The sequence below is a fragment of the Lonchura striata genome, chromosome 17 (assembly GCF_046129695.1).
Source record: "Lonchura striata isolate bLonStr1 chromosome 17, bLonStr1.mat, whole genome shotgun sequence".
Taxonomy (NCBI): domain Eukaryota; kingdom Metazoa; phylum Chordata; class Aves; order Passeriformes; family Estrildidae; genus Lonchura; species Lonchura striata.
The window spans coordinates 2,572,049-2,598,880 of NC_134619.1; the positions used below are offsets into that span (position 1 = coordinate 2,572,049).

Here is a 26,832-nt window from a genome sequence, read left to right on the forward strand (position 1 = left end):
CTGGGCGCACTGGTAGCAGGGAAAGATCCCCAGAGCAGCTGATGCAGAAGAATTAAATCTCCACTTTCTTCTCCACTGTCCACATCCTGCCTGGAAATGTCATCATCACAGTGGCCGGGTGGGAATGTTTGCTGTGTATGGGAGCAAAAGTTGTTGATTTTAGGACTGGTTTCTTATTTTTTATTCTCTATGTATGTCTGATAAATGTATTTTCCTTTTTGTTTTTTCTATTCCTGTAAGGTCTCTCTTTAAATGTAGCCGCACAATGTTCTGTAACTTATGATATCCCAATATTGGTTGTTTTCTGAGGACTTTATTCAACATTTGTAATTACAGGGGTTGTTTTGGGTCTTTTTAAACAGCTGCAAAGCTAATTTTTGGTTTTAACAAATGCAGCACGGCACAAAATCTGGTCAATAGGAAACGTACCAGGCTGGTACCTGAGCACAGAGGAAAACTTTGAGAGAAGTCCTGACTGCTGATAAACCCACAGGGAGCACATTATCCTCTATCACAGACTGGAGCTCTCAGAGCATTTCTCCAGCTGGGGAAAAAATAAATTATTTCAGCGCAGAGGCTTTAGACAAGCCCTTCCCAGAGCTGCAAAGGTGATGTTGTTGTTCCCTGCTGGAACCCCAGGGCTCCATCCCAGCCTCAGAGCCCCGCCCGCGGAGCTTTTCCACTTTATCCCCCAGTTCTCTGCACGTGAACATTTCCGGGTGTGACAATTAGCTACACCCGCGCTAATTGCGGCTCTGCTGATTGATTTATTTCACGGCTTTATTTCACCCTTGCTGGGTGTCCCCCTCATAAGGGACAGGAGCAGCCACGGGGACCGCTCCCCCTCAGCATCCTCTGGCCGAGCTCTCCTTGTCCCCCCGTGTTCCCGGGGTGATTTATCGCCGACACGGGGCACGATTATCGCCACATGGCACGATTATCGCCACATGGCACGGTTATCGCCACATGGCACGATTATCGCCACATGGCACTGCGAGCATCGCTCGCATCCCGCCGGGAATTGCCGCGGATTAAACCCCGCCTGCACCGCCCCTGACAGCGCTGAGGGCGGGGCGCGCCTCCCCAGCGCCCCCGCCAACCCCAGCCGCCTCGGGAGCGCCAGGTTTGGGGTAAATCCTCCCAAAATGGGCGTCCCGGGAATTTCCTCATGGAAACGAGGGATAAACCCTCGGGAAAGGGGCGCTGGGAGCATCCCCCCCGCGCTGAGTTGGTGCGATCCGCGCTCCCCCGTCCCGCCGCGATGAGCTCGCCCGCCCCGCCCCGTGGCCACGCCCCCAGCCGCCCGTTGCTACGCAACAGTGATCGCCGCTCGGCGAGCGTTGCTAAGCAAAACGTCATTTAAGAGAGCCGGAAGCGGCTCGGCGTTCCCGGAAGTGCGCAGGAGAACCCGGAAGCGCCATGGGGTGCGATGGCGGCACCATCCCCAAGCGGCATGAGCTGGTCAAGGGGCCCCGCAAAGCCGAGAAGGTCTGGGCAGTGCTCCGCGATGGCTGCGGGGCTGCGGGGAGGGGCAGGCCCGGCCCGGCCCGGCCCTCCATGCTGCGAGCGGGGCATGGCGCTCTTGGCGTCGGGGCAGCGCTGCGGGCCGCCCGCGGGCTGAGAACGGGAACGGGATGGGAGCAGGGCTGGGCTGGCGGTGATAGCGGCTGGACAGAGCCCAGGGGACAGGAGGCCATTGGCGATTGTCCCCTGTGCCGGCACTGCTGGGGGGGATGGATGCTGTGTCCGGCAGAGAGACCTGGAGGAGCTGGGAACGGGCTGGAGAATTCCTGAGGGACCCGGGAAGGTGCTGGAGAATTCCTGAGGGAGCTGGGAAAGGGCTACAGAATTCCTGAGGGAGCTGGGAAAGGGCTACAGAATTCCTGAGGGAGCTGGGAAGGGGCTGGGGAATTGCTGAGGGACCCGGGAAGGGAATGGAGAATCCCTGAGGGGGCTGAGCCTGGAGCAAAGGAGCTCAGGGGGACCTTGTGGCTCTGCACAGCTCCTGCCAGGAGGGGACAGCCGGGGGGATTTGGGATCATCCCAGGGAACAGGGACAGGAGCAGAGGGAATGGCTCAGGCTGGGCCAGGGGAGCTCAGGGTGGGACCAGCAGGAATTTCCCCATGGAAAGGGGATCAGGAATTGGAACTGCCCATGGAATGGTGGAGAGCTCATCAGGAATTTTGGCAAAATCTTTGGCTGAAGTTATTTTATTAACTCACTCCAAGTGCACAGAGCAGGTTTGGTAACAAACCTGGGGGTTTGATGAATGTTTCACGTATAAGCTGATTTTATGCTTAAATAATTTATAAATATTTTTAAATAATCAATGTTTTTTCCTCCCCCAGGTTGACAAAGTTGCTGAATTGGTGGCAAGGTGGTTCTACTGTGCCCTGAGCCAGGAGAAACTGCGTCGGCCCATCGTGGCCTGTGAGCTGGGCAGGTGGGAATGTTCCCCTGGACACCTCAGGAGTTAAAAAACCAAATTATAAATATAAACTATAAATGCAAACTTAAATAATATAAAAATAATTTACATTATTAAAGTTAATTAAATATAAAAATATGAAATAAATTAGAAGTCTAAATATAAAATAATAAATACAAAATTAAATAATATAAAATGTATTAAGTTTTCTTAAATTAAATTTAATATAGTAATTTCAACATATACTATATTGATTTTTCAAAATAATTAAATATAAAATTTAAATTATTAATATAAAATTGTAAATACAAAAATGATATTAAATAATTATAATATATTAAAATCCAATTTAATGTGTTATATTAAATATTAATTACATAATGCGTTATATTGTACCATATATATTGAAATTATAAACATAAAATTATAAATACAAACCATTATGGCAGCCCAATATAACCAGTGGAATTTTTATGTTACAGGTTGTACAACAAAGATGCCGTCATTGAATATTTGTTGGACAAATCCCCTGATAAAACCCCCATGGAATCTGCATCCCATATCAAGAGCATTAAGGTAAACAGGTTGTGTTTAATGTGAGAAGTTAAAATAAAACCTTAAATTCACGAGTCAGGCTGTAAAATCTCCATTTGCTTGTGCTCCCACTATGGATTAAAGTGTTTAAACAACAAAACACAATAGCAAAAATATTAAGGATTGTTATCGTGGCTCAGAAATCATGGGGGGAAAGCTGAAGGTTTCACAGAATCACAGCATGACCGGGTTGAGGAGACCTTAAAGACCACAAGTCCACTCCTGGCACCCAGTGCCACACCCAGGCTGGTCAACACATCAGGGCTGGTGGCTCCACCACCTCCCCAGGCAGCCACTGCAGAACTTTATCACCTTTCTGTGAAAAAACTTCTTCCTGATATCCAGCCTCAATTTCCCTTGATGCCCAACCTCAATTTCCCTTGAGGAAGTTGAGCCTGTGTGCTCTGGTTCAGTCAGTTCCTAAAGAAAGAGCCCAGCCCCAGCTGGCCACAGCCACCTTTCAGGAGCTGTGGAGTGATGAGGCCACCCCTGAGTCTCGTTTTCTCCAGCTGAGCACCCCCAGCTCCCTCAGCTGGAAGGGTTTGTGTTCCCAGCCCCAGATCCTCACAGGGTTTGTGTTCCCAGATCCTCACAGGGTTTGTGTTCCCAGATCCTCACAGGGTTTGTGTTTCCAGCCCCAGATCCTCACAGGGTTTGTGTTCCCAGATCCTCACAGGGTTTGTGTTCCCAGCCCCAGATCCTCACAGGGTTTGTGTTCCCAGCCCCAGATCCTCACAGGGTTTGTGTTCCCAGATCCTCACAGGATTTGTGTCCCCAGCCCCAGATCCTCACAGGGTTTGTGTTCCCAGCCCCAGATCCTCTCAGGGTTTGTGTTCCCAGCCCCAGATCCTCACAGGGTTTGTGTTCCCAGCCCCAGATCCTCACAAGCTTTGTGTTCCCAGATCCTCACAGGGTTTGTGATCCCAGCCCCAGATCCTCACAGGATTTGTGTCCCCAGCCCCAGATCCTCACAGGGTTTGTGTTCCCAGATCCTCACAGGGTTTGTGATCCCAGCCCCAGATCCTCACAGGATTTGTGTCCCCAGCCCCAGATCCTCACAGGGTTTGTGTTCCCAGATCCTCACAGGGTTTGTGATCCCAGCCCCAGATCCTCACAGGATTTGTGTCCCCAGCCCCAGATCCTCACAGGGTTTGTGTTCCCAGCCCCAGATCCTCACAGGGTTTGTGTTCCCAGATCCTCACAGGATTTGTGTTCCCACCGCTCCCCAGCCTCGTTGCCTCCTCTGGACACGCTCCAGCCCCTCCATGTCATTCCTAAATTTGGGGAGCCAGAACTGGGCACAGCACTCGATGTGTGCCCTCCCCAGTGCCCAGCAGAGGAGAACAGTGACCTCCCTGCTCCTGCTGGCCACACTGTTCCTGATCCAAATTTATGTTTTTCTTTTCCAGAACGTGACAGAGCTGCAGCTGGTGGATAACCCAGCCTGGTGTGGGGACAAGGAGAGCATCAAGGGGGACAAGTACGATGACCTGCAGGCTGCACGCTTCATCTGCCCCGTGGTGGGGCTGGAGATGAACGGCAGGCACAGGTCAGGGCTCAGCCTGCAAACTGGGCTGGACTGGGAATCCTGCCTGGGAAATGGAAATCATGTGCTAACCCACAGCTTGAGGGGGAATATCTGGCTGGCTTTTAGCTTTCAAGCTTGAACTTTCAGATTTCAAGAGGCTTCTGGGTGTCCTTTCATGGTATATTCAGGAAGAAAGATAAAATTTAACCTTTTCCTGAAGGGGTAGGAGCAATGTTGGCAGAGGAAAAAGTGCTTAAAGGCTGACTGAAGGCTAAAGCACAGGAGATGGGATGTGACCTCTCTTGGAGTCACATCAAGCAGTTGGAATCATGGATTGATTTGGGTTGGGAGGGGCCTTAAAACTCCTCCAGTGCCACCCCATCCATGGGCAGGGACACCTTCCACTGTCCCAGGGGTCTCCAAGCCCCGTCCAGCCTGGCCTTGGGCACTGCCAGGGATCCAGGGGCAACCAGGGTGTCCCTCCCTCACAGCCAGGAATTCCTTCCCAGTATCCAGCCCTTCCCTCTGGCAGTTTGAAGCCATTCCCTGTGTCCTGCCCCTCCATCCCTGTCCAAACTCTCTATCCATCTTTCCTGCAGCCCCTTCAGGCCCTGCAAGGCCACCCTGAGCTCACCCAAAGCTTCTCCTGTCCAGGTGAACAATCCCAGCTGTGCCAGCCTTTCCTCACATTCTGTCTCTCCCTGTGTTAGAATCAGACTGGAGATGGATTCTCAGTTCCAGCCCTGCACTATATCTGTGTTTTATTGCTCTGGGGCAGGGAATTTCCTCACTGCTGGGTTTGGGCAGATCAGCAACTTCTTTGTCACCTGAGGGATGAGAAGAGGAGGAGTTCACAGCTTAATGGTTGCAAAGAATTTCTTCCTCCAGAGAGGGATTAGCCACGAGATCCTCAAGATAAATAAACCAAAATGCCTATTGTGTTGAATGTAGCCAATATTTTTCACTCATTTTTTACATTGTGCAAATTAATAATAAATTAATTACCCACTTAACTATGCTGATAGTTTGATTAGGTGCAAAAACTTGTAAAGAAGGTGGGCTGTGACCTGCCAGCACTGCACAGATCTCTCTTAGTTCTCTTAAAATTATTATGTTGTGTTTTCTTTGAAGGTTTTGCTTCCTGAGAAACTGTGGCTGTGTGTTCTCTGAGCGTGCCCTCAAGGAAATTAAAGCAGAAGTTTGTCACAAGGTGAGTTTGGCCAGCTGCAGAAGCAGTTGGGCCATGTGTGTATTTATATAATTGCATGCACTGCTCTAAAAAGGGAGTTTTTAATCTCAGTATGCAAATTGAAATGGAACTTGGGAAAGTTCTGAACTGTGATGGCCTCAAGTATTTCTTCACTGCCTTTTTAATTAAAGACTGATTCTAAATAATTATAAAATGAATATTTTTGTTCTCAGAGTTTGATTTTGCAGTAACTACTGGTTTTTTTCCCAATATTTGATACTAATTTCAGTTTTTAAAAGGGTGATTGGTTTGCTTTTGGGGATTTTGTTGATTGGTAATTTTTTCTTCCTGAATGCACATGGCTTGTGTTTTATCAGTATCTGTTCTCTGGTTAAACTGGTTGTATTTTCAGGTTACATTTTGTATTTTTGAAGGACATTGGGTGTTGATTTTTTTTATTTTTGGATGGGGCCAACTTTGTAGAATTCTCAGCAGTTCTATAAATTATTGTAGAAAATACTGACCTAGTTTCACATAGCTTGATCTCACTGTACATTTTTTGTAGCTAAGGACAATGATAAAATGAGCAAATACCCTTTTTTCCTATCACTACTTTCATTATCAGCAAGATTTGTGGTGAGGGTTGCCTCACTTGGGCAGTTATTTAATTTCTGTGAACACCCTGATATTGTATAAAACATGGAGTATATTTATATTAAACAAGACCTTTTGTCTTGGTAAATTGTAGAATATTGTAGGGTTTAATCTCCTATTGCTGCTTTCAGTGCTCATTTTGTTCTGTCCTAATGGCTTTGTTTCCTCCTGGCAGATATTAATTTATTTTTAATGAGGTTTTTTTGTTTGCATTTAAATTTTTGTTGATGGATGGGTGTAACCAGAGCATAGAATGCAGGAATGAGATGTTTTGTCCATGGTTTGGCCAGTCTGATAATTTATAAAAACCAAATGAATCTCACATATTTTTCCCTGGCTGTTTTTTTCAGTAATGAGTATTTAGCATGCAGCTGGAAATTTTTCACAATATTAAGAAAGATTCTTCTAGAAATAATTAAATTAATTAAATGGATATAATATTTAGTCTCTCATCCTCTCATGATTGGATTTTGCAGCTGAGAGAACACACTGAGTAGGGTCAAAGAATTTAGCAGATTTTTGGGTGTATTCTGATGCTGTTCTGCTTAATCAAGAAGGGGAGTAGAACTTTTCTGAAAGGAGCAGAGGGAAGTGGTTGCTGTCCTTTGTGGTATATCAGAGTTTGTTTAATTAGCAGCACATCCACATTTCTGCAGCAATGGGGCGTGCAGGAAAAGGAGCTAATGAAGAAGGAAAATTAAGTATGGTGCATTGTATATGCTCAGATTGGAATGTTAATGAATAGAATCCTCTTCTGATGATGTTAATACAAAAAAAATTGAAGTGCAGAATATTTGAATGTTGTGGGCTGCCTCATACGTGTTTCTGCTGGTGCTAATTATTGCATTTTAGGAATTGCAGTGATTTTGAGGCAAAATCTGTCTGTGAGACCCACGTGAGCCACCATTTTCTTTGTCCTGGCTTTGCCACCTTGGCCTGTGCCATCCCACCCAGTGTGTGCTGTGAGACTGGAGAGGGATGTGAGGAAAGTTCAGCAGAATCTGTGTTTTCACAGATTCTCATCACAAACCTCATCCCAGAGGTTGGCAGGGGGTGTGAAAGTGGAGAAGTGTCAGTGCTGGAGCTCTGGGCCATTCCATCCCACACGTGTGGGATTCAGGAGAGCTCCCCAAACTCTCCAAGAGCTCTTTCCTGGCTGTGCCCTTTTTCTGTGAGCCCCCACTCTGCTCCCTGCCACCAGCAGGGATTTCCCACAGCACTTTGGGAAGAGATGCTCTAATGATGCACTGGAAATATTCCCCAGGGAATTCCAGACCTCTCACTGCTCAGTTCTGAGTTGTTTTTGCTGTAAACAAAAATAGAGAAATCCATTTGCCCAGTGGTGTGCAGGGCACCAGATAAGTGTTTAGAAAAACCAGGATGCATGTGCAGGTTTTCTCTGATTCAGGGAGATGGGAAACACCAGGGTGGATTGAGCATTCCTTGGTTTCCCTTGCCATAGTCCTGGATTTGAAGGGGTCTAGGGAGGAGGAACCAAACTTTCCCTTAGAGGTCCCTGTCTTTTGCCTCAAAAAAACTTGACATGAAGAGCTGACAGTATAAAATACATGTATTTATCTGCTAGACTGGTTTGGTACTGGGGAAAGGCACAGGAATGGGAGAGGAAACTGTCATGGTGGGGTCAACTGTAATTAATGTGTGAGGCCATTCTTTACCTTGAAAATAAACTGTTCTTCACATCTTAAGTAGCATTTTGAAGGGTTCACCTTAAAGAATAACATTCAAATGTGGGAATTTAAAACCAGCAGAACAGTCAGACACTGGAGCAGTGTTGAGAGAAAGAGAGATTGTCTCTCACTGCCTGCAGGGTAATGCTCTGAACTGTCTTGCCAAAATATAAAACTTCTTGGCTTTCAAAGATTTGTTGAAAGAGCAGTGAGAGCTTTTTAGTTGTGGTTTAAGTTGGAGTGCAGACTTGGCTGATGAAGTGCTGGAGACGAATTTTGTAGCTTCTACTTAGACTTAAAATAGTTGGAAAAGAGCTTTTGTCTGAAACAGAACAACTTAGGAGTGCAAATACATCTTGTAATACATTTTTACACAGCAGTGGATTTGGTTTGGGCTGTGTTTTTGAGCTTTTGATCAGTAAGAAGGAAAAATTTAAACTCTCAACCCTGTCACATGCTAAAATGTGACTTAGTCACATTTCAGTCAGCAAGAAGAGAAATAACTTTGCTTCCAGATGTGGAATCTGTTGCAGCAGCTCTGCAGGTTGGGATTTCTGCTGCCTCCTGTTCCTCAGGAAGAATTATTTGTGATGGAATCTGTCAGTTTAAAAATTACATTTGGAGCAGGGTTTTTAATTCTCCAGCAGCATAAAATTAAAGGAACAAGCAAGACTCTCTCTGCTCCCTCTTTGTGCATCTGCTGGGATGTTGGAGATAGCAAGTCTGTGGTGATCTGTGTAGGTCTGTGGATATTGGTGTGCCCAAATTTTTTGGAATTTTTGTTCCAACTGGCTTGCAGATTCTTGCATGGGCAGTTTTTGGTGTCTGCTATTTGACAGAAATTACACTTTAATTTGGACGCTGACTCTCTAAGAAGTTCCTATGGATATAAAATAGACTAGAAGTGGTGTAGGGACAGGATAGAGGTTATGGGATTGGTGCTGAAAGTCCTTCTGGGGGTCACTTTGAAAGTTAAGGACAAGATTTAAAATGTACTTTCTTGGATCGCTCCAAAGTTTATTTTAGACTTGTTTTCAGAGTAGCTAAACACAGACTTGAAATAGTGCCCTAACTATTCAGCTCTGTGCCATTTCAAACACTTAACCCCAGGTTTAATTTAGATATGAAGCTTTCTGAAACAGAATTTATGCCTGTGGCTGTCAGATCCAGAGCTGGGTGTGCAGCAGTGGTTCCTGGAACCAGGGTCACTTTGGCACTTTCTGCTCTTAGGGCACACAATTAACAAATATTTGCTGAGCTCTGAAAGTTGTGATTGATCAACTCTTAACATAATAACACAGAATTCCTGAAGGCTTTTTGTGTGTGTTTCAAGGAGGTGATGTGGTCGTGGTCATCACAATAATGAGTTGAATTATTTCTTATTACTTGAGAATGGTTTAATGATGATTTTCCTAAAATTTTGTTTCAAACACAAAATCCTTTAAGCAAAGGTCATGCTGCAAAGATATGCTGCAATTCCTGGGTTGACATGGATCAAGTCATACCAAAATTGTATTTTCAGAGGCCTTTTTGTGCAGGTGTTTTGCCTGGTTCAATTTCTGCAAAAGGAGCCCATGATATACAGTGCCTGGCTATTGAATTTTTAATTTTAATTCAATTTGGAAATGATGTACAGTTGTTGTCTGTGGTGGTGCCAGGGGTGAAAGCTGCAGACTGGATTGGCTGCAATGATGGCAATAAGGAACCTTCCATTCCTGTTTTAAAAGACATCGTGAAGTGGATAAGTCCTGGCAGTGCCCTACAGTGGACTGGAGAGAAATTAATTATGAATATTGCTATGATTAACACATGCCAGAGACCCATTAGCTTCAGTAATGGTTTGGAGATAGACTCTCAACAAGCTCAGCATGAACATATGCCTGGCTTTTGTTTTCCTTTTCTTTTTTAGCATTATTTCCTTGCATTAGAAAAAAAAAAGTATCTCCAGCAATATTTAGCCACAGGATAAGTCTTGGATTATCCAGGCAACTGAGCACAGGCCTTTGGGTTGAGTTTGTAAATAAATAGGGACCAGATGGCTTTTCTTTAGGTTAAAGTTCATTTGCAAGAAATGATGTTTCCAATAAACTTTTGTGGGAAAATGAGGAATAAAGTTCCAGCAACCTGGGAATGAGTTTGTAGCAAGAAACTTTCATCTCCTGTTGTTGGGACATTTGATTTTTTTGGAAATAGGCTCAATCTGTATCCAGTTTTCTTGTGAGAACTCAGGGATGTTTTGGGTGCATATTGAAGATTGCATTGAAATTGCTCCTTTTAAAATGAATTTTTATTTAATTTGTATTTATAATTTGCAGTTTTTAATCGAGTGAGTTGTCCAGGTGTTACTGCACTTGCTGCAGGCTATTTGCTTCTCTCAGTGAGGTACACTGGGATGGGAAAATGTTTGAAAAATGGCTTTTTGCTCAGTTTTACTGTAATCCCTGGCCTCAAATTTTCCCTCTCCTTGCCCTAAACTCCTGCAGAGACTCAGAACAGACACTTGGAGATAAACATGTGTTGCAGGATCCTTCTGTTATTAGGAGCAAAGCCTGGGAAGGGCAGCAGTGATGTTGCCATGCTACAAAATGAAATTAGGGATGTGGCTGGCCATGGGAAACAAAAACAACCCCACACCCCTCCAGGGGCATGAGCTGTGTCACAAACTAGTTGTCATTTATGTACAAGCTCTGAAATTTTAGCATCAACTTCATTATTCAAAACATTTCATGAGACATTCAGTGGCCATGACTTTAATCTGTTATTTCTCTGTATTTAATCTTTGTTCAGTCACTGCTTCCAATTTATTTATTATGTTCATGCTTTGGCTGTGAACACGAGGAATATTGACTTTCCAGCTAAATAAGTCACTGCATTATGAACTTCCCCCCTTGATTTCAGCCATTCTTTGGGAATGAACCTGTTGCTACCGGAATAAATAAACCCCATTTATTTAGAGAGTGCAGGATTGTGCTTTACCCTCCATGCACAGAGCGAAGCCGTGGCTGTAAATGTCCTTTTTTGCTGCCAGGTGCTGCAGGTTTGCTGGGGAGGGGGCTGATCTCAGCCATCCAGCTGCATGTTGAAGTGGCTGTGCTCCTGCAGGCGCCAGTGCTGCTCGATGGGCACCTGAGCCTGGCGCAGCGCCTTGAGCCGCAGCCGCCGCTCCAGGCACTCCAGCGCCAGGGGGTTCCTGCCAGCCTCAAACTTGTTGGCAAACAGATGAGGGGACTCAATGATCCACTGCAGATCCCCCAGGCCATAAATGCAGATGTCTCTGACGTAATGACCTGCAGAGATAAATCAGAGAGGTGTAGCAGCGACGGGAAGCGTTTTTTAAAAATGAGTTTTTCACCTTCGGGTTTCTGCATAGCAGTCGAGCTGGAGGATGATGCCACAATATTATAAAGACAAGGTTTATGTTTTACATAAGTAGATGTTTGTTACCTCCAGCTGCTCTTCCCTGCAGCGTTGCTCTGCTTAATAAAATCTTGTAGCTGGGCATCAGATGTTCTGAGCTCCTGGGATTCCCTGCTCAATCACACCCGGGCTCAGCTTGCACACTTAGGGATTTTAATTATTTCTGCATGCTTTCCTATTCTTCAAATTGAAGGGACTTAAACCAATATTGATGGAAGTTCCTGACAAACATCCTTGTCAGGTAAAGCCCCTCCACTGAACTGATCAGATAAATTAGTGCATTGGTAATTATGGGCCAAAAGAAAGTTTGTCAGTGTATGGATACTGTTCTCATCTCAAAATATATAAAATATGTAACTAATGTATTAATGTAACATACATCTCAAAACCTCTTTAATTGGATATAGTGCAGTAATTTATAGGGTGCCTTGTTTCATTTAATACATCCAAAATAAATTATATATGACCAGTGAGGCAGATTTAATAGATGGTTTAAATAATATGTAATCACCAATTAATGCTCACCAGTGAATCAAATTTAAGCTCATGATCAAAATTCACGTTACCTTTGCAGCCTTTGTGTGAGAGCCCTTCTTGATCTTTCCATTTGATGGCTCTTAAGTCTCCTTGCCAGCCTGCATTGGGTGTAGCCCCTGGAGCATCTTTAAAAACAAAAGGCTCTGTTAAGATTCTTTTCTACTTATTGCAGCAAAATTTTTCACTGCTGGACACTTCTTAACTGCAGTCACATTAAGTATTTATTTAGATATTTATGTCATAAGAACAGATATCATTCTCAGTATTATTGCTTTTTTAAAATTTCTTGAGAACAAAAGCTTTCGTGCAGCAAAAAAACTTCTTTTTAACCAGAATTTTTCCAACTCCTGGCCTGCACTGAAATAGCCATTTCCTGCAATCAAGCTTTATTTCTCAGCCTCCAGATGAGGCTTTTCAAAAGGGCAGCAGCAAAGCTGAAGAAATGCCTTTATTTCTGCAATTCAGAGCTGTTCAGCTCCGAGCTCACAGCCTCTCCCTGCCCTGGTTCCTTGTGCAGAAATACCAAACTCTTACCAGGTAAACGATTGAGGGTGACCCAGTAGTGCTCGTCAGGGCTGTAGGTGTCCCTGGACCACTCCAGCAGAGCTTTAGCTCGGGCATCGCTCAGTGTGAACTCCACAAAGTCCTTGGTGAGGATGTAATAGGCACTGCCAAAATAGATGGTCAGGTTATGTGGGGGCTGAGCCTTCCTGACCTTTGCTGGGTACACGTATGGCACCCCAGAGTGCACATACTCCCTGTAGCTGACCTCTGTCCTGTGCTTCACATGCAGGGGCTGCACTATCCCAGGAGTGATATTTTTACCATTCCACTTACTTTTTATGTATTGTATAATTTCTTTATTTGTTTTCAAGGGGTAATCTTGACCACACAGATTAATAACATAATTCCACTGAACTTTGGAGTTAACGAGGTCTCTCATGCAATTAATATCAGCTTGTAATCTTGAAAACCCTGCATAAACAACATGTTCTGTTTTTGAGGAAATAAAAATATTTTCGAAGCAGTTAACGATGTTCTTTACAGCAGTTTTATAATCTCGGGGTGACTTTTCATCAATGTGGATGCAGTAAATATTCTGAGGCATATAAATAGCTCTTAGCAGCCTCACAAACATTTCCAGCTCCTTGTGAATTGTAATAATGTACGCCAAGGAGAAATTTCCCTCTTCCTCTGACAGTGGTCTGGTGATAAAATGCAGAGTCTTCAGGACTGTGGAGCAGCTGCAGGAAGTCTGAGTGCAGCTGAGTGCTTTGGGCTGGTAGGACTTCTGACAAGAGTTCCCAATTTTAAAGGCTGCAGGTTTCCCCACAAAAAGAGCTGAGCAAAGTTCATCTGGGTAAAAGCCACACTCTGCTCTTCTGACATGGAACTTTTGGTCATTTGACTCGTCATAAAGTGGAACCTTTAGGTAAATGAAGGTGTAGATGAACATACAGACAGCAGCACACACTAAAAATCTTGATTTCTTTGCATGAAGTGGGTTCATCTTTCACTTCCAGATCCTGTCTTCTTATCATAGTCCAGTTAAACATTCAGATCATCTGAAATGAAAAGTGAGATAGAGGGAAAGAACCTGTTTTGTTTTTTTTTTAAGAGATGCCATGTTAGTGCTGCAGTTATAAATGTTGGGATTACTACCAGGAGGAACTTGAATGCACTCAGCCCTGGGAATGCAGAGCCACGAGGCAGGAATTTTGTCTTTCCAGGACAAAATGATCTCAAAATGATACAAAAGAACCCAAAATGGCTTTGAATTCTTCACTGCTTGACCAAGGGGGGCTCAGCCCCTCAGGTGGAGACTCCTGTGCTCGGAGGTGAGCCCAGGGAAGAAGTGAGCTCTGAGTGCTCAGGAGCAGCTGCTGCTGAGATTTCCTCAAGGCCTGGGAAACTTGAAGTTCTGCCAGAGGATCAGAATTCAGTAAATTAAATCAACAGAAAATTTATTAAATAAACAGAAGGAAGAGGCTAAAACGTAATCCACAAAATACACTGGGTTTTATCCTTATAAAGTCAGCTAATGTTTCTGACTCGGAGATTTTTATTTTTTTTTCCCTCTGCCATCTTTGTATCTGAGCTTTGGAAAGATGAACGAGGGAACAACACTCATTTCTTACTTTTGGTATTTGTGCATACCCTGAGATAAGGACACAACTGCCAGTACTGGCATTCTGAGATAACCAATTTACAGCAGTATCTTAGCACAGGAGTTTTTCCATTGTGGTTTTTTCCTTACCTTTGCCTTGTTGAACAGTCAGAAGAATGAGAGCGCAGCAGTCCTGAATCCCACAGCAATTACATGAAGTCTTTACCCTTGAAGCACTTGGTATCAAAACTCCTAGAAAAAAATACCAAGGAGAAGGTCCATCAACTGTCATTAAGTTTAACAGTTAATTTTAAAAGCATTTTTATTTTCTTTAAAGGTAATTCATTTTCGCTTCTTTCATTCAATGATTTTTTAGAACAAAATTTGCATTTCACCTTGAAATAGTTTACATTTTGCAGCTGTCAAAATCATGAGATATTTACACAGAAACAGAGAAAAATAGATTTTTATAGTCTCATTAGAAGAATGCTGCTGTAGTTAGAAGGCTTGAGGTTTTCATTAGAAAGAAGTGAAAAATACTTTTTTTTTAATTAAAAAAAACCAGTATCTCCCTTAAAAGCTTAAAATAAAGGGGGCATTGCAGTTAAAGCAGCAAGGAGACATAAAATTCAAAAAGCATTAAGAGCACACACTGAACCCAGAGAAGAGATCCTCCATATTCCCACTTTTTTAAGATCTCATTAGGCTGTTGGGAAATAATGTATTTCTCTTTTGCTCCTTACTGCTATGCACTGGATTTCATGCTGGAATGGTGCCTCCTTCCCACTGAGCATTGCAGAAAGCAGAGCTGGGTGTTAGGTGCAGGGCTCGTCCATTTTCCTGGGATGTTCTTTAGGCAGCTCAAAGAAAAACAGGAGGAAATCAGCTCCCAGGAGAAGATTTTTGCCTTGCAGCTCCTCAGGGATGCATTCACTGGGTAAACAACCTTGATGGGAGCACTCCATCCATCTGAGCAAAAAGCTGCAGAAATCAAATCCGTGTCAGCCTTTGGATGCTGTGCAGAAAGCAGGAGAGCAGGGATGGCACTGCAAGGTGAAAAGCAGGATTTCTGCATGAAAAATGAAATTAAATCCATCCCGTGCCAGAGCCTAGAGGGGTTTCTGCAAGGACCATGATGTACATACCCAGAGGCTGGAACTGGGAAAAAGCCAATTACCCTAATTAAATAATACTACTTAAACTTATGAAGAAGAGGGACTAGCTTCTGCTCTAAAACTTCTGTTTTGCTTTATATATATAACTATATTCTAAAACTTTAAATTTGAAGTTTTCTACTATGTGATATTCCACACTTCTATTCAAACTACATACTTAGAATCTTAGTTCTATTATTTAATTTTGGAAGCTTTCTTTATGGCTTCAGGTTAAATGGAATGTTCTCTTGGGGCTTAATGTCTGATAGTACAGAAGGTTTAAAATTCTTAGCACCTAGGGTTCTAACAGAGCTGGACTTGAACAAACTCTTTATTCTGAGGCAATAATTGGCAGGGGGAGCATTGAGATTCCTCTGAATTAGTGAACATCACAAGATCTCTGGAATGTCACAGGGAAGGTTCATTCTGAATATAAGAATTACACTCACAACAGCAGCCAGCTGCAAAAATATTTAGGATTTTATACCTGATTAAATACAAAACATCTTAACACCAAGATTGTGGGTTCAGTCCCTGTACAGATAATTTACTCGGGGGTTGAACTCAATGATCCTTGTGGGTCCCTTCCAACTCAGAATATTCTCTGAACCTATCCAGAATGAGGGTACTTGGCAGATTTCTTTTCCTTAAATACATTTTGGACAGGTTGCAAAGTGTAGTTCTAGGGAGCCAAGCTGTAAGCTGCTTGTTTCATACACCTGAATTTTTATTACCCTTCAAGTAATAGCTTCTGGGGCTGTTTCAGGTTGTTAAGTGCTTGCCATGGATTTTTTCCTACTGGACTGTGTGACATCTAGAAACTGTATTTTTATGGCAGCATAAAAGTACACAAACACCCCATAATCAGGTAAGAGGCAGCAATTCCACTCCAGTGTTAACATATTTATGGGGAACTACAAAACAGAGTTTGCTATATTTCATCCTCGGGAGGATTTTATGGAATGAAAGCTTTTTGGTACCAGATTTAGAGCTGGAATTGCAGCTGTCAGTGCCACTGGATAGGAAATTTGTTGTTTAGCAGGATTCTCTCAGCCCTGTCTGCTGGCAAGGATTATTATCCCAAATTTCCTGCTGCCCATTGGGAATGTCCACTGTCCATAATGACCCTGTCTGGAACTGTCTTGCCCTTGAGTCTTGTTATGTAAGAGTGCCATGACAGGTATTTTCTGTTAGCAGAATGTCTCTAAAACTCAGCATTTCTTACATTATGCACAGGTTTTCTAAATCTGGAGGATGAATTTGTATGAATTTTTAAAACTCCTGCCAGTAGTGTGTGACATTCTTGGAAAAAAAAAAATAAAATAAAAAACACCAGAGATTTTCAAGCACTTTTGTGGATGCTTTTAAGGATATTGCTTAACAGAAAATTGTTGTAAGCCTAAGATACTCCATCTCAATTAACAAAGTAAACTCTAGAGGAAAGGGGAATTATGATGATGCCTGGAAAAAGCTGAAATGTCAGCTCAGCTCATTGAGTCCCCATTAGCACAAACTGTGTTTTGGAGTAACAATCCTTCTGCTTTTTGCTGCTTCTCCTGCCCTTGCATTTAGCACTGCATCACTGCACCTCGAAACGTTCTGTTTCCTCTGTGCTCTTTGCTTTTGCCCAATATTAAAGTTTAGATCAAGTTTGCTTCGTATGACCTCGTAATTTAGTGAGACAAATGACTTGGGAATGCTTCATCTTCTAATAAAATGCTGGAAAAGCATTGAATACTTATTTCAACTTTTTCATAGCTGATTTCTTTTTGTTTGAAAGGTATTTACGCAGGCATTAATGTAGACATTTTATAAACAAGGGAAGACTAATTCAATCCTTAAAAATGTTAAAATCAGTTATTTTAAATGCTTTTCCCATTGCTTTTTTTTTTGTTTAAAAGGGGGTCAGAATACAGAGTCTGCTTCTGGATTTTCAGATGCATTGAGTAAAAACATTTCTCCATCCAACCCAGTTATTTAAATAATTATTTAAAAACACTGCGTTAGAATTTACTGATACATATACAGCAAATTTCTGAAGTTGTAGCGTTCATCTTTGCTATTAAATAATTATTTAAAAACACTGCGTTAGAATTTACTGATACACATACAGCAAATTTCTGAAGTTTTAGCATTCTTTGCTATTTTTCCTCGTCCTGTTACTTGTTTTTCCTTGTATATTTGACCTTGTCGTAATTTAAAACAAATACAGTGAAAACTATTAAAACCCTTAAGTTGCAGAGCTAAAAAAAAAAAAAATAAAATTGCAAATTGCATAAATACTGTGATTTTTATAATACAATTAGTAGTAACGCCCTCCATCCTTCTGTGCATGGGTCACAATGTAGAGAAGGGGGGAAAAAAAAAATATTAACCTAACTGCAGAATTGCGTGTTTCCTAAGTAAAATCAGCATTTTACGTAAGGAAAAAAAGCAAGGAACTGCATGTTGCGATGGGAGTGATGCAGCCTTACCTGGTCCAGAGGCGGCCGGGAGACGGCAGCATAGTAAGGATGCATGCGGGGGCTCATTGTCCTTCGGCGGGAGGCGGTGTCGCCTGTCGCGACATTAACCATTAACCGGGAATGCTGGCATGTCCCCGCAATGTCACCGAGCTGCAGGAGAGCTGAGCCCCCGAGCTGGGGCTGGAGCACTGCGAGCAGCCTGCCTCCTCCTCCTCTTCTTCCTCCTCCTCCTCCTCCTCCTCCTCCTCCCCCTGCCCTTAACTGTTCGCCTGCCGAAACTTTCCAGCTGGCGGCTGAGAATTTTATCCAGCAGGGAATTGCTGCTGTTGGGTGTTTCCAGTGGCTGGGAGCTAAAAACACAATAAATAAAATGTCTTGAAACCCTCTTATCCCAGCCCTCGCTTGGGATAAGCAGCTTGTAGCTTAGTTTTAGTTAGAAAGAACGAAGGTGTAAAGTGAAAGAATGAAATGTGAGCGACTCTTATAAATGTAATCACCTCTGTAAAACAAGGATGGAGCCCTGAGTGAGCCGAGGAGATAAGAAAGGAAGGGTTGGGATATAACTGCTGGCACTTCTGCAAAAATAGGGTCTGGCCCTGGTGGGTAAGGAGATAAAGAAGAGGTTTAAATGTGACTGCTATGTCTGAACACTTCTGTAAGCAAAGGACCAGGAAAATAAAAAGAGCTGATGCAAAAGGCCAGAAAAACAGATTGGTAATGGATAAGAGACAGAAGGAGATCATAATTATAAATCACAGCTATAAGCAGAATGTAATGTAGCAGTAAAGTGAGGTGTGTGATGAAGATGTCTGGTAGAACCACGTGCCATGTGTGTAACCCTGAGATAAAGAAACCACAAGTTCTATAAGACCCCAGCCCTTAGAACTCTAACTTTTAGATAAGCAAACAAACAAGGGCAGATGCCAGAATTGTAAAATTATAAAAGCCTGTGTGAAATGAACCACAGGCAGCAATGCACAAGGAGGTGTTCTCTGGTGCCAGAAAGGTGTACCTGCTGTGCAGCACATTGCTTTGGCTCCTCCTGCACACACCCAGTGTTTGCTGTTACAGCCTTTTAAAGGTTCTTTAAGAAGTGGAAAGTTGAGCTTAAATGTGCTGGGATTGGGAGGAAAGATCCTGATTAAAATACCATGTTGGTCAGAAATAAAGGGAGAGAAAACCTCAAGTAAGTTAAGGCATAGCTGCAGGTATGACAGGTACAAAAATATCACTGATTTTAAGAGAAACTCTGTAAACTGAGGCTTTTTCTTGAACTTGTTTTGAAGTAGATGCTGTGGCTTCTGAGTGAAGTTCACATTTTTGTGAATCACTAGGTGGGAAATTTCCACTGCTCCCAAGTTGTCCTTTACTCTCTGACCTATTGCATGTCTGTGTTGGGTGACAATGTAAAAAAAAAGAAACATGTTCAGCAAATCTTACACTCCTGGACTTTTAATGGCTAAACCTCTGGAAAATTCTCTCTCTTAAAACAAGTTTTAGTTAACTGTGGCAAGCAAGAATAATCTTTAATACATGAGCTTGTATGACCAGGAGATGAACAGTGAGATGCTCCATGAATGATCAATCTTCCTCCTAAATGTCCCTTTTAAAGAGGGACATTCAGGTTATGGCCATCCATGTCCCATATCCTGGTGGGAATTGTGCATTTCCCAGCAATGGTGATGTTCAGAACTGCAGAAATTCACTGTTAAAATGTGAGAAAGAGCTTTAGGTTTCTCTGAAGACATCAGACTGTAACACTGGTTTAAATATTTAGACATGAAAACATATTTGTCTGTTGTTTATTTGTATTACATTAAGACTAGAGTAGTCATGCATGGAACTACATTTTAGATGCTATAAAAATAAATGTGTCAATGTAGAAATAATGTACAACTCTTGTCTTAGGCAGCTGAAACTGTAAGCTCTACAATTTGGAAGTCATCTTAAATTAAGAGTTCATTACTACTTTAAAAATCCTGTATTTTATAGTTTAGGAATTATAAGAACTGTCATTTAGAAATGTCCTCTATTCAAGGTGCTAAAAACTGCAGCAAGTACCTTCATCTGTATTTAAAGGCCCAAGATAAACAAGGAACAGCAGAGGAGACCCTGTGATATCATAAACCAAACATCTGCCCCAAGACCTTAATTAATCTGAAGGAAGAAACATCTGAATTTGCAGAACTGAAACTTCTTTCTGCTTTTTATCTCATTAAGATGTTTGGAAGGGTATGGTCTCTGACATAATCCAATATTGTCATGGCAAAAAATTTTTTTCAGGGAATGGAAAGAACACTATCTTCATTTCCTTGTTTCTTGTAAATACTTTTCAGTTTTGAACAATTTTGCCTTTGTTTTCCAGATGGGAACCTGGAATCGCTTGCTCTTTTAAAATGCAGCGTTTAAGTAGAGTCTGCTGAAAAAATATGTTTGAAAAATGCTGCATTAGGAACACACCTAGAAAAGAAATTGTGGGGCTTTTAGAAATGAATTTGTGGGGCTTATTTAGGATCAAGTCAGCTGCCAGCTCCTGCCCCAGAATGAAGACTGAAATTCTTCATTTTGGAGCCTTCTCACTCCCAGGTGTGAGATCACACCAGGCTGGGCTTTGTCATTGAGTAGAAATGGAAAAATGTGGGCCACTCCCCCATTTCTTGTGTGTGACTTTTCCTCTTCCTGCCTGATGTCCTGTGCCTCTCTCTAAGCCCTGTTTCTCCTCTCAATCTCAGGCTCATTTTTGAGGCTGTGCTCAGCACTTGAGCAGAGTCCTGCCCATATGTCCTTTCATTTGTTTAATTCCTACTGCAAATACAGGAGTAACCTTTCTAGACCTTCGTTTAGAAAAAGAAGAGTAATGGCAGAGGCAGGATTATAAATTAATCTTGCAGATTAATAGAAAGCTTCTGCATTTAACAAAATAACCTGAAAAACTCCCGAAACCAACCAACAAAAACCCAAAACAAAAACAAACAACCCCCTAAAAACAACAAAACAAAACAAAAAAGCAAATTGAGATCTTAGACAAGAAAACATCATGGTCAATGGGCTGGTACATCAAATGATTGCAAATGTGCACAGGAAAACATCTGTGCCTTCAACCATGAAACAAATGTGGAGGTACACAGAGCACATTACAGCCATTATCCAGATTAATTTATGAAAGTAGTTGGAAACTTGGGAGTGTTTGATAAATCAGATAAGGGTATGGTCTCTGTGATACAATCCAGTGAGGCAGCGAGGCAAGGGTAATGAATTATTCTGCTTTCATGACTCCTTTTTATTCCCACAGTAAAATAAAAAAAAATTAAAAAAAAACACCTACCCAAAAGAGCCTCCAGAAACCCCTTCATGTTTTCCTGTCTACCAGCTGAAGAGAAAAATTTGCTGTCTATTCCACATGTAGAGGAATAACACCTTTGCTCCCATCAATTGTTTCTTACCTCACTAAGGTGAAAGACAAATTCTAGAGCAGAATGGCATAAAAGTATTAATTAGATGTACTCCTAACTAAAAATCAGAAAGTTATTTTGGGTTTTAGCTGTGGGGTTCAGTAAATTGAGTAGATTCTTATTAGGAATACTTATAAGTACATTTGTGCCTTGTAAAACAAGGAGCCCATGAACAGAAAATGCACAAATGAAAAAAAAGAATTAGTCAGAGTGTTGTTTATAGGAAACAGCAAAATAAAAGTGCAATTTTGTCCTTTCTTTTCTTTCATGAAGTGTGGTGTTCCCTTTCAAGAGGAAGATGTGATTGTCCTTAATGGTAATAAAGAAGATGTGGAAATTCTGAAGAAAAGGATGGAGGAAAGAAGACTTAAAAGTAAATTAGAAAAGGTAGGATTTTTATACATTATTATAAAACTGGAAGAATTCTTGTCTGCAGTGAATCTGCTCTTAGATTTGCTGATCTTTATAAAGATGGATGAACTTTGGAAAGCATTGGGGTTTTGTGTGTATTTGGCCAATAACATTGTGAAGTTTTACATTCTAAACTTTCTCCTGACCGTGTGCACTCAAAATAGACTCTTGCAGCAATATTTCAGGGTTTTCTTGAAATTAATTCGTTCTAGTAACAAGCTACATCATCCCTGTATTTCTTGTGGCACTTCCTGATGATAGCATCAGTTTTTTTGATCTTACTAAATAAGATCAAAACATATCTTACAAAATAAGATCTTTTATTGGCCTCTGTCACAAACAGGATGTTGGGATTTGTGCATTCCTGGGCTGTTGCTGTAGGAGTGTGGAAGTTCATCATGTTTTGTGGTTCTCACAGTCCTCAGCAATCACTGCTCCCCTACATCCCACCATGCTGTTGAGGCCTTTGCATTTTTATATCTGCCCAGGTGCAATGCAGTGGAAATGAAATCCTTGCAGCTCTGCCCTGTGAGCTGGGAGTTGTTCTGTGCTGCTGAGCTGTCAAATGACACTTTTCCATTTGCTGTTTTGCCCTGAACTCCCTGGAGGATGCCAAACAAGCAAACCTTTAGTGTTGACTCAGGTCAGGGTGCTCAGACTTAGCTGGATCACAGAAACATAAATCATAAATCTGATGCTTTCAGCCTCTGAGACTTGGGATGGAGCTTTCATCCCTTGATTTTGCCATGCAAATATTTCCCTGGTTTGTTTTAAAACAAATGCTTGTTTACTTGCTGGGCAGAATATGATTCCTTCTCATCACAGGGGCTTTATTCATCTGTGCCAGTGCAGCATCACTGGGCATGGGCAATACATCAAAAGAATGCTTTTCCATAAAAATCCTGCTGTTCTGTTTCCTGTTTTTCATAGTCTCTGCATCTCATATCTGATGGCTTCTGGCACAAGAGTGATAATCTCATGGTGTGTGTTCAGATGTTTTTTTCTTTTTTTTCCCCTCAGTACTTGGTAGTTAGAAGTTTGGGGAAAAAATAAATTCATAATTTGTTACTAGACTGTTGCAGATCTCAGCAGATGAGTGAGTGGTTGGTTGCATTGGTTTTGTTTAGAAACAGGGCCCTAACAAAACACCTGTAGCTTTGGAGCAAATAATTTTGAATAATCTGGAAGGTGATGCTGCCCACAATTTCTGTACAGCAAAGTACCTGAGTTTGCAGGGCTGTTGTGGTTTTTTGGGTGACAGCACAAAAGGACACCAGTGCCCTGCTCCTGGGGCTCTGTGTGCCCTGGGGGAAGATGCAAATGGGATTTGTTTGGTTAGTGGAGAATGACAGGACAGGATTTGCAAATCTCTCAGCCTCCAGTGGTGACCTTGGTGCCCCAGCTGGTCCCTGCAGCTGGAACCAGCCTTTCCTTTCCTTTCCTTTCCTTTCCTTTCCTTTCCTTTCCTTTCCTTTCCTTTCCTTTCCTTTCCTTTCCTTTCCTTTCCTTTCCTTTCCTTTCCTTTCCTTTCCTTTCCTTTCCTTTCCTTTCCTTTCCTTTCCTTTCCTTTCCTTTCCTTTCCTTTCCTTTCCTTTCCTTTCCTTTCCTTTCCTTTCCTTTCCTTTCCTTTCCTTTCCTTTCCTTTCCTTTCCTTTCCTTTCCTTTCCTTTCCTTTCCTTTCCTTTCCTTTCCTTTCCTTTCCTTTCCTTTCCTTTCCTTTCCTTTCCTTTCCTTTCCTTTCCTTTCCTTTCCTTCCCTTCCCTTCCCTTCCCTTCCCTTCCCTTCCCTTCCCTTCCCTTCCCTTCCCTTCCCTTCCCTTCCCTTCCCTTCCCTTCCCTTCCCTTCCCTTCCCTTCCCTTCCCTTCCCTTCCTTCCCTTCCCTTCCCTTCCCTTCCCTTCCCTTCCCTTCCCTTCCCTTCCCTTCCCTTCCCTTCCCTTCCCTTCCCTTCCCTTCCCTTCCCTTCCCTTCCCTTCCCTTCCCTTCCCTTCCCTTCCCTTCCCTTCCCTTCCCTTCCCTTCATCAGGAAGATGCAGCTGGGACCAGGATAGAAAATTATTCAATCTCAGGTGTCCCTGTGCCCATCCTGAAATCTCTTTCCAATCTATATTCTGCACAGGGAATTTATGCATCCATAGAGTCACAAACATCTGGGAAATGACTTTTCTTTGGGAATCCACCTGCAGCAAAAGGTGGGAGTGCCCTGCACTGGGGTTTTGCAGGTGCCTGAAGGGCAGAAAGGACAGGACCTGGTCTGTGGAAGGTGTGCCTTGGATGGGATGAGCTTTAAGGTCCTTCCCCCCAAACCATTCCATGGATGTGGCTCCAGCAGAGCCCTGATCCTCTGCCACCCCCTCCTGGGTCAGCTTTGCAGCAACATTTGCTGTGGTTTTGTTCCCTTTGCTTCACAGCAGGGGTTCTCCTGAGCTTTAGAACAGAATTAAATATATTTATTTTCTTTAACTTTGTGCAGCTGTCTTAGAACATGTTCACAATTCAGAATGTATCTGGTGAGAATAATGCTAATGACTGTTCTAATACATCTTTCTTTTTATGTAATCAAAGCCAGAAATGGGAGTCTTGTTTTTTTCTGTTTCTTAATCTGTACAAGCATAAATTAATTTGGAAAATCTGCTGCACAGATGCTTTTTAAGAAGTTAGATTAACTCTTTGCATATTTTCTTCCCAAGCAATCCTGCAGCAGAGGGTTCAGTTATTGACAGGTAGCCAGGAGGGATTTTTTTTATGGACTAAACAAAATTTAGTGGATACAAGATTCCATATTCTTCTGACATTTTTATTGAAAAACATCTTTACTTATTGCAATTAATTGTATCTTATTAATGTTGTGCATTTTACTGTCCTGCTGAGTGAGTTCAGATTATCAGTTAATGAGAATTACACCCCCACTTTCAAAGCATGCAAACCAAAATATTAAATCCAGACAAATCCAATTTTGTCCTGCACACTTTTCTTTAATGTAACTGCAGGGTTCTCAAGATTATTATTTTTTCCATGTAGAAATAATACAAAAAATGTGGAAGCAAGAGTTCTAATGGGTAAGAATTAAAAAGGTACTGAATTCAGCTGTGTGTCTATCAAATACAAGTTGAGAGTTTTATCTCCTTTCAGTCAGTTACAGGTTTCTGCTTGTGTTGTTTCAGAAATCAAAGAAAGGCAAGACAGCAGCAGCAGCTTCTCAGCAAGAGCCCTCTGCAGGTAACACAGCTCCAAATTCTGGGTCACCTTCTGAGCCTTGAAGCTGTCAGGATTTCGTTTTTCTGTTTTATAAAATTTATTTATTTATTTAGATTCTCCAGGTCCTTCAAAAGCTAAGGGTGGAAAGGATTGTGTCAATTCCAGCTCTGGGGAAAACAGGCAGATTATCTTCACCAAAAGTTCAGGTTGGTGGTTGATCCTGATGTGAAAATGGGACCAGATGTGCTTGTTTATGTCATTCTAATATTGCTTTAAGTTGGGAACCTGACTTAATGAGATTAGAGATTCTTATTTACACACTCCTTGGTTTGGTGTGTCTGTTGATGTACAGTTGATCAAAAACTATGTTATGGCATTTTATTTGGATGAATTTTGTTAAAAAACCATGATAATTTAACTTTTAATCCTCTGTTTTACCTGCTGATTTGCTGTATGTCCTTGGGAACACTGGAATAGAACTTTAGGATGAGCTGATGAATCTACAGCAGCCTTGAGCTTTGAGTAAACTTGGCAGCCCTTAAATCCAAAGAATGGTGCCTTCTATTTATTTAATATTTATTCTGCTATTTAATGTCCTCAGACTGATATTTTCAAACAGAATGGTACATTTTAAGGTCAGTCTGAGGTTTCTGTGGGAAGAATTAAACCCTGTACCTTAAAAAATCAGAATAATTTGAAGAATCTGAAAATGATGATCTGTAGATAAACTGGGAGCAGCTGAAATTCCATCAGCAGTGCCTGACCTGCCCTCTGCTGTCTGCTTTTATACAGGAGAGACTTTTAAAAATATTTAATCTCAGATGATGAGAATTGCTCCTGCATGTTGAGCAACCTCGTAATTCAAATAATATTAATAAATTTTATATTTTCTGAGGGAGTAAAAGGAAAAAAAAAGCCTTTTGAAACTGTTTCTGTTGGGGTTGCACACACAATTTTTGTGAACCCCTGTGCCTGAGCTTGACTCAGGATGTTGAGTTTCTCCATCCATTTCTCTCACCAGAGACTTGGCTTTTTCAAACACCATCCTGCAACTTGGGAGATTAAATAGTAAAAAAGAAAAGGGAATTTTATGTAGCAGTGGATAAAATACACTGAGAAAAATGATACCAGAAACAGAGGATGGGCATTTCCCCACTACAGAGATAAAATGATGCAGACCATCGTTGTTGGTCATAACTTTGCAAAGAAAAAAGGGGACAGAGGGATTCCCTGGGGAAGGGTGTGGTGGCACAAGTTCAGTTTTTGGGATTTGGGAGCTGATTTCCAAACAAAACTGCAGGCTGCTGGGGACTTTCATGTTGCTAAAGACCAGGGCTCAGCCATTTTTCACTTGGAGGAGTAAATGTTGTCAGTGCTGAGTTGCAGTGCAAGAGATTTGCAGAATTCCTCTCTCAAGATTTCTAAATGTATTTTGAGTGTGATTTCTAAAAGTTGTTGCATCCATATGGGATATATATATGAGAAAAATGCATATATTTTAATTTTCCAACACTGTTTTTCATCTTTATTTAACTACCTTTGTCCATTGTAAGCTTCATTCTCTTCCTTTTTCCCCTCAGAGAATGGAAACCCATCAGTCCCAGGAAAAGTCAATAAAGCTCCTTCCAGCACCACCAAGAGATCCATTGCAGACAGCGAGGACAAGTCTGAGGCTTACAAATCTATTTTTACAACTCACAGCTCAGCCAAACGTTCCAAGGAGGAGTGTTCCAACTGGGTTACTCACACAGCTTACTATTTCTGAAACTATCAGGAGCATCCCTGGCTCCTTTCCTCCCCTGTGGCTCCCTCTGTCCAGCTCTGCTGCAGAACTTTTGTGCTGATCTGCTCCTGCCTGGAATTCCTCTGTAAGTTGGTTATAAACCTGTTGATAGCTGGAGAACCTGTGTCAGCTGCAGCTTCTGTTAAATAAGAAGCAGACCAGCAGAATCAGTGTTGTAGCAGCAGATTTCATTCTGAAATGTTGGAATTTTTGCACAAAAATTCTCTT

The 26,832-nt window shown here is 42.2% G+C and overlaps 2 protein-coding genes across 3 annotated transcripts; one reads left to right on the forward strand and one right to left on the reverse strand.

Moving 5' to 3' along the window:
• The first annotated feature begins 1,376 nt into the window (after nt 1-1,376).
• On the forward strand, nt 1,377-26,708 carry RTF2 (replication termination factor 2). Its single transcript, XM_021553525.3, has 9 exons — nt 1,377-1,488; nt 2,350-2,444; nt 2,912-3,005; nt 4,433-4,572; nt 5,683-5,761; nt 21,488-21,601; nt 24,788-24,842; nt 24,935-25,027; nt 26,402-26,708. The coding sequence occupies exons 1-9, from the start codon at nt 1,420-1,422 to the stop codon at nt 26,584-26,586; spliced, it is 924 nt and encodes a 307-aa protein (XP_021409200.1). The 5' UTR covers nt 1,377-1,419; the 3' UTR covers nt 26,587-26,708.
• On the reverse strand, nt 10,817-17,966 carry LOC110483547 (putative beta-1,3-galactosyl-O-glycosyl-glycoprotein beta-1,6-N-acetylglucosaminyltransferase 7). 2 transcript variants are annotated; one of them, XM_021553523.3, is made up of 6 exons: nt 17,772-17,966; nt 14,887-15,124; nt 14,294-14,395; nt 12,571-13,601; nt 12,066-12,161; nt 10,817-11,369 (listed from the first exon to the last, which is right to left on the reverse strand). In XM_021553523.3, the coding sequence occupies exons 4-6, from the start codon at nt 13,544-13,546 to the stop codon at nt 11,143-11,145; spliced, it is 1,299 nt and encodes a 432-aa protein (XP_021409198.1). In that variant the 5' UTR covers nt 13,547-13,601; nt 14,294-14,395; nt 14,887-15,124; nt 17,772-17,966; the 3' UTR covers nt 10,817-11,142. The 2 variants fall into 2 exon arrangements, with proteins under 2 accessions (XP_021409198.1, XP_021409197.1); XM_021553522.3 differs by having other exon boundaries at nt 14,887-15,189.
• Nucleotides 26,709-26,832: the final 124 nt, after the last annotated feature.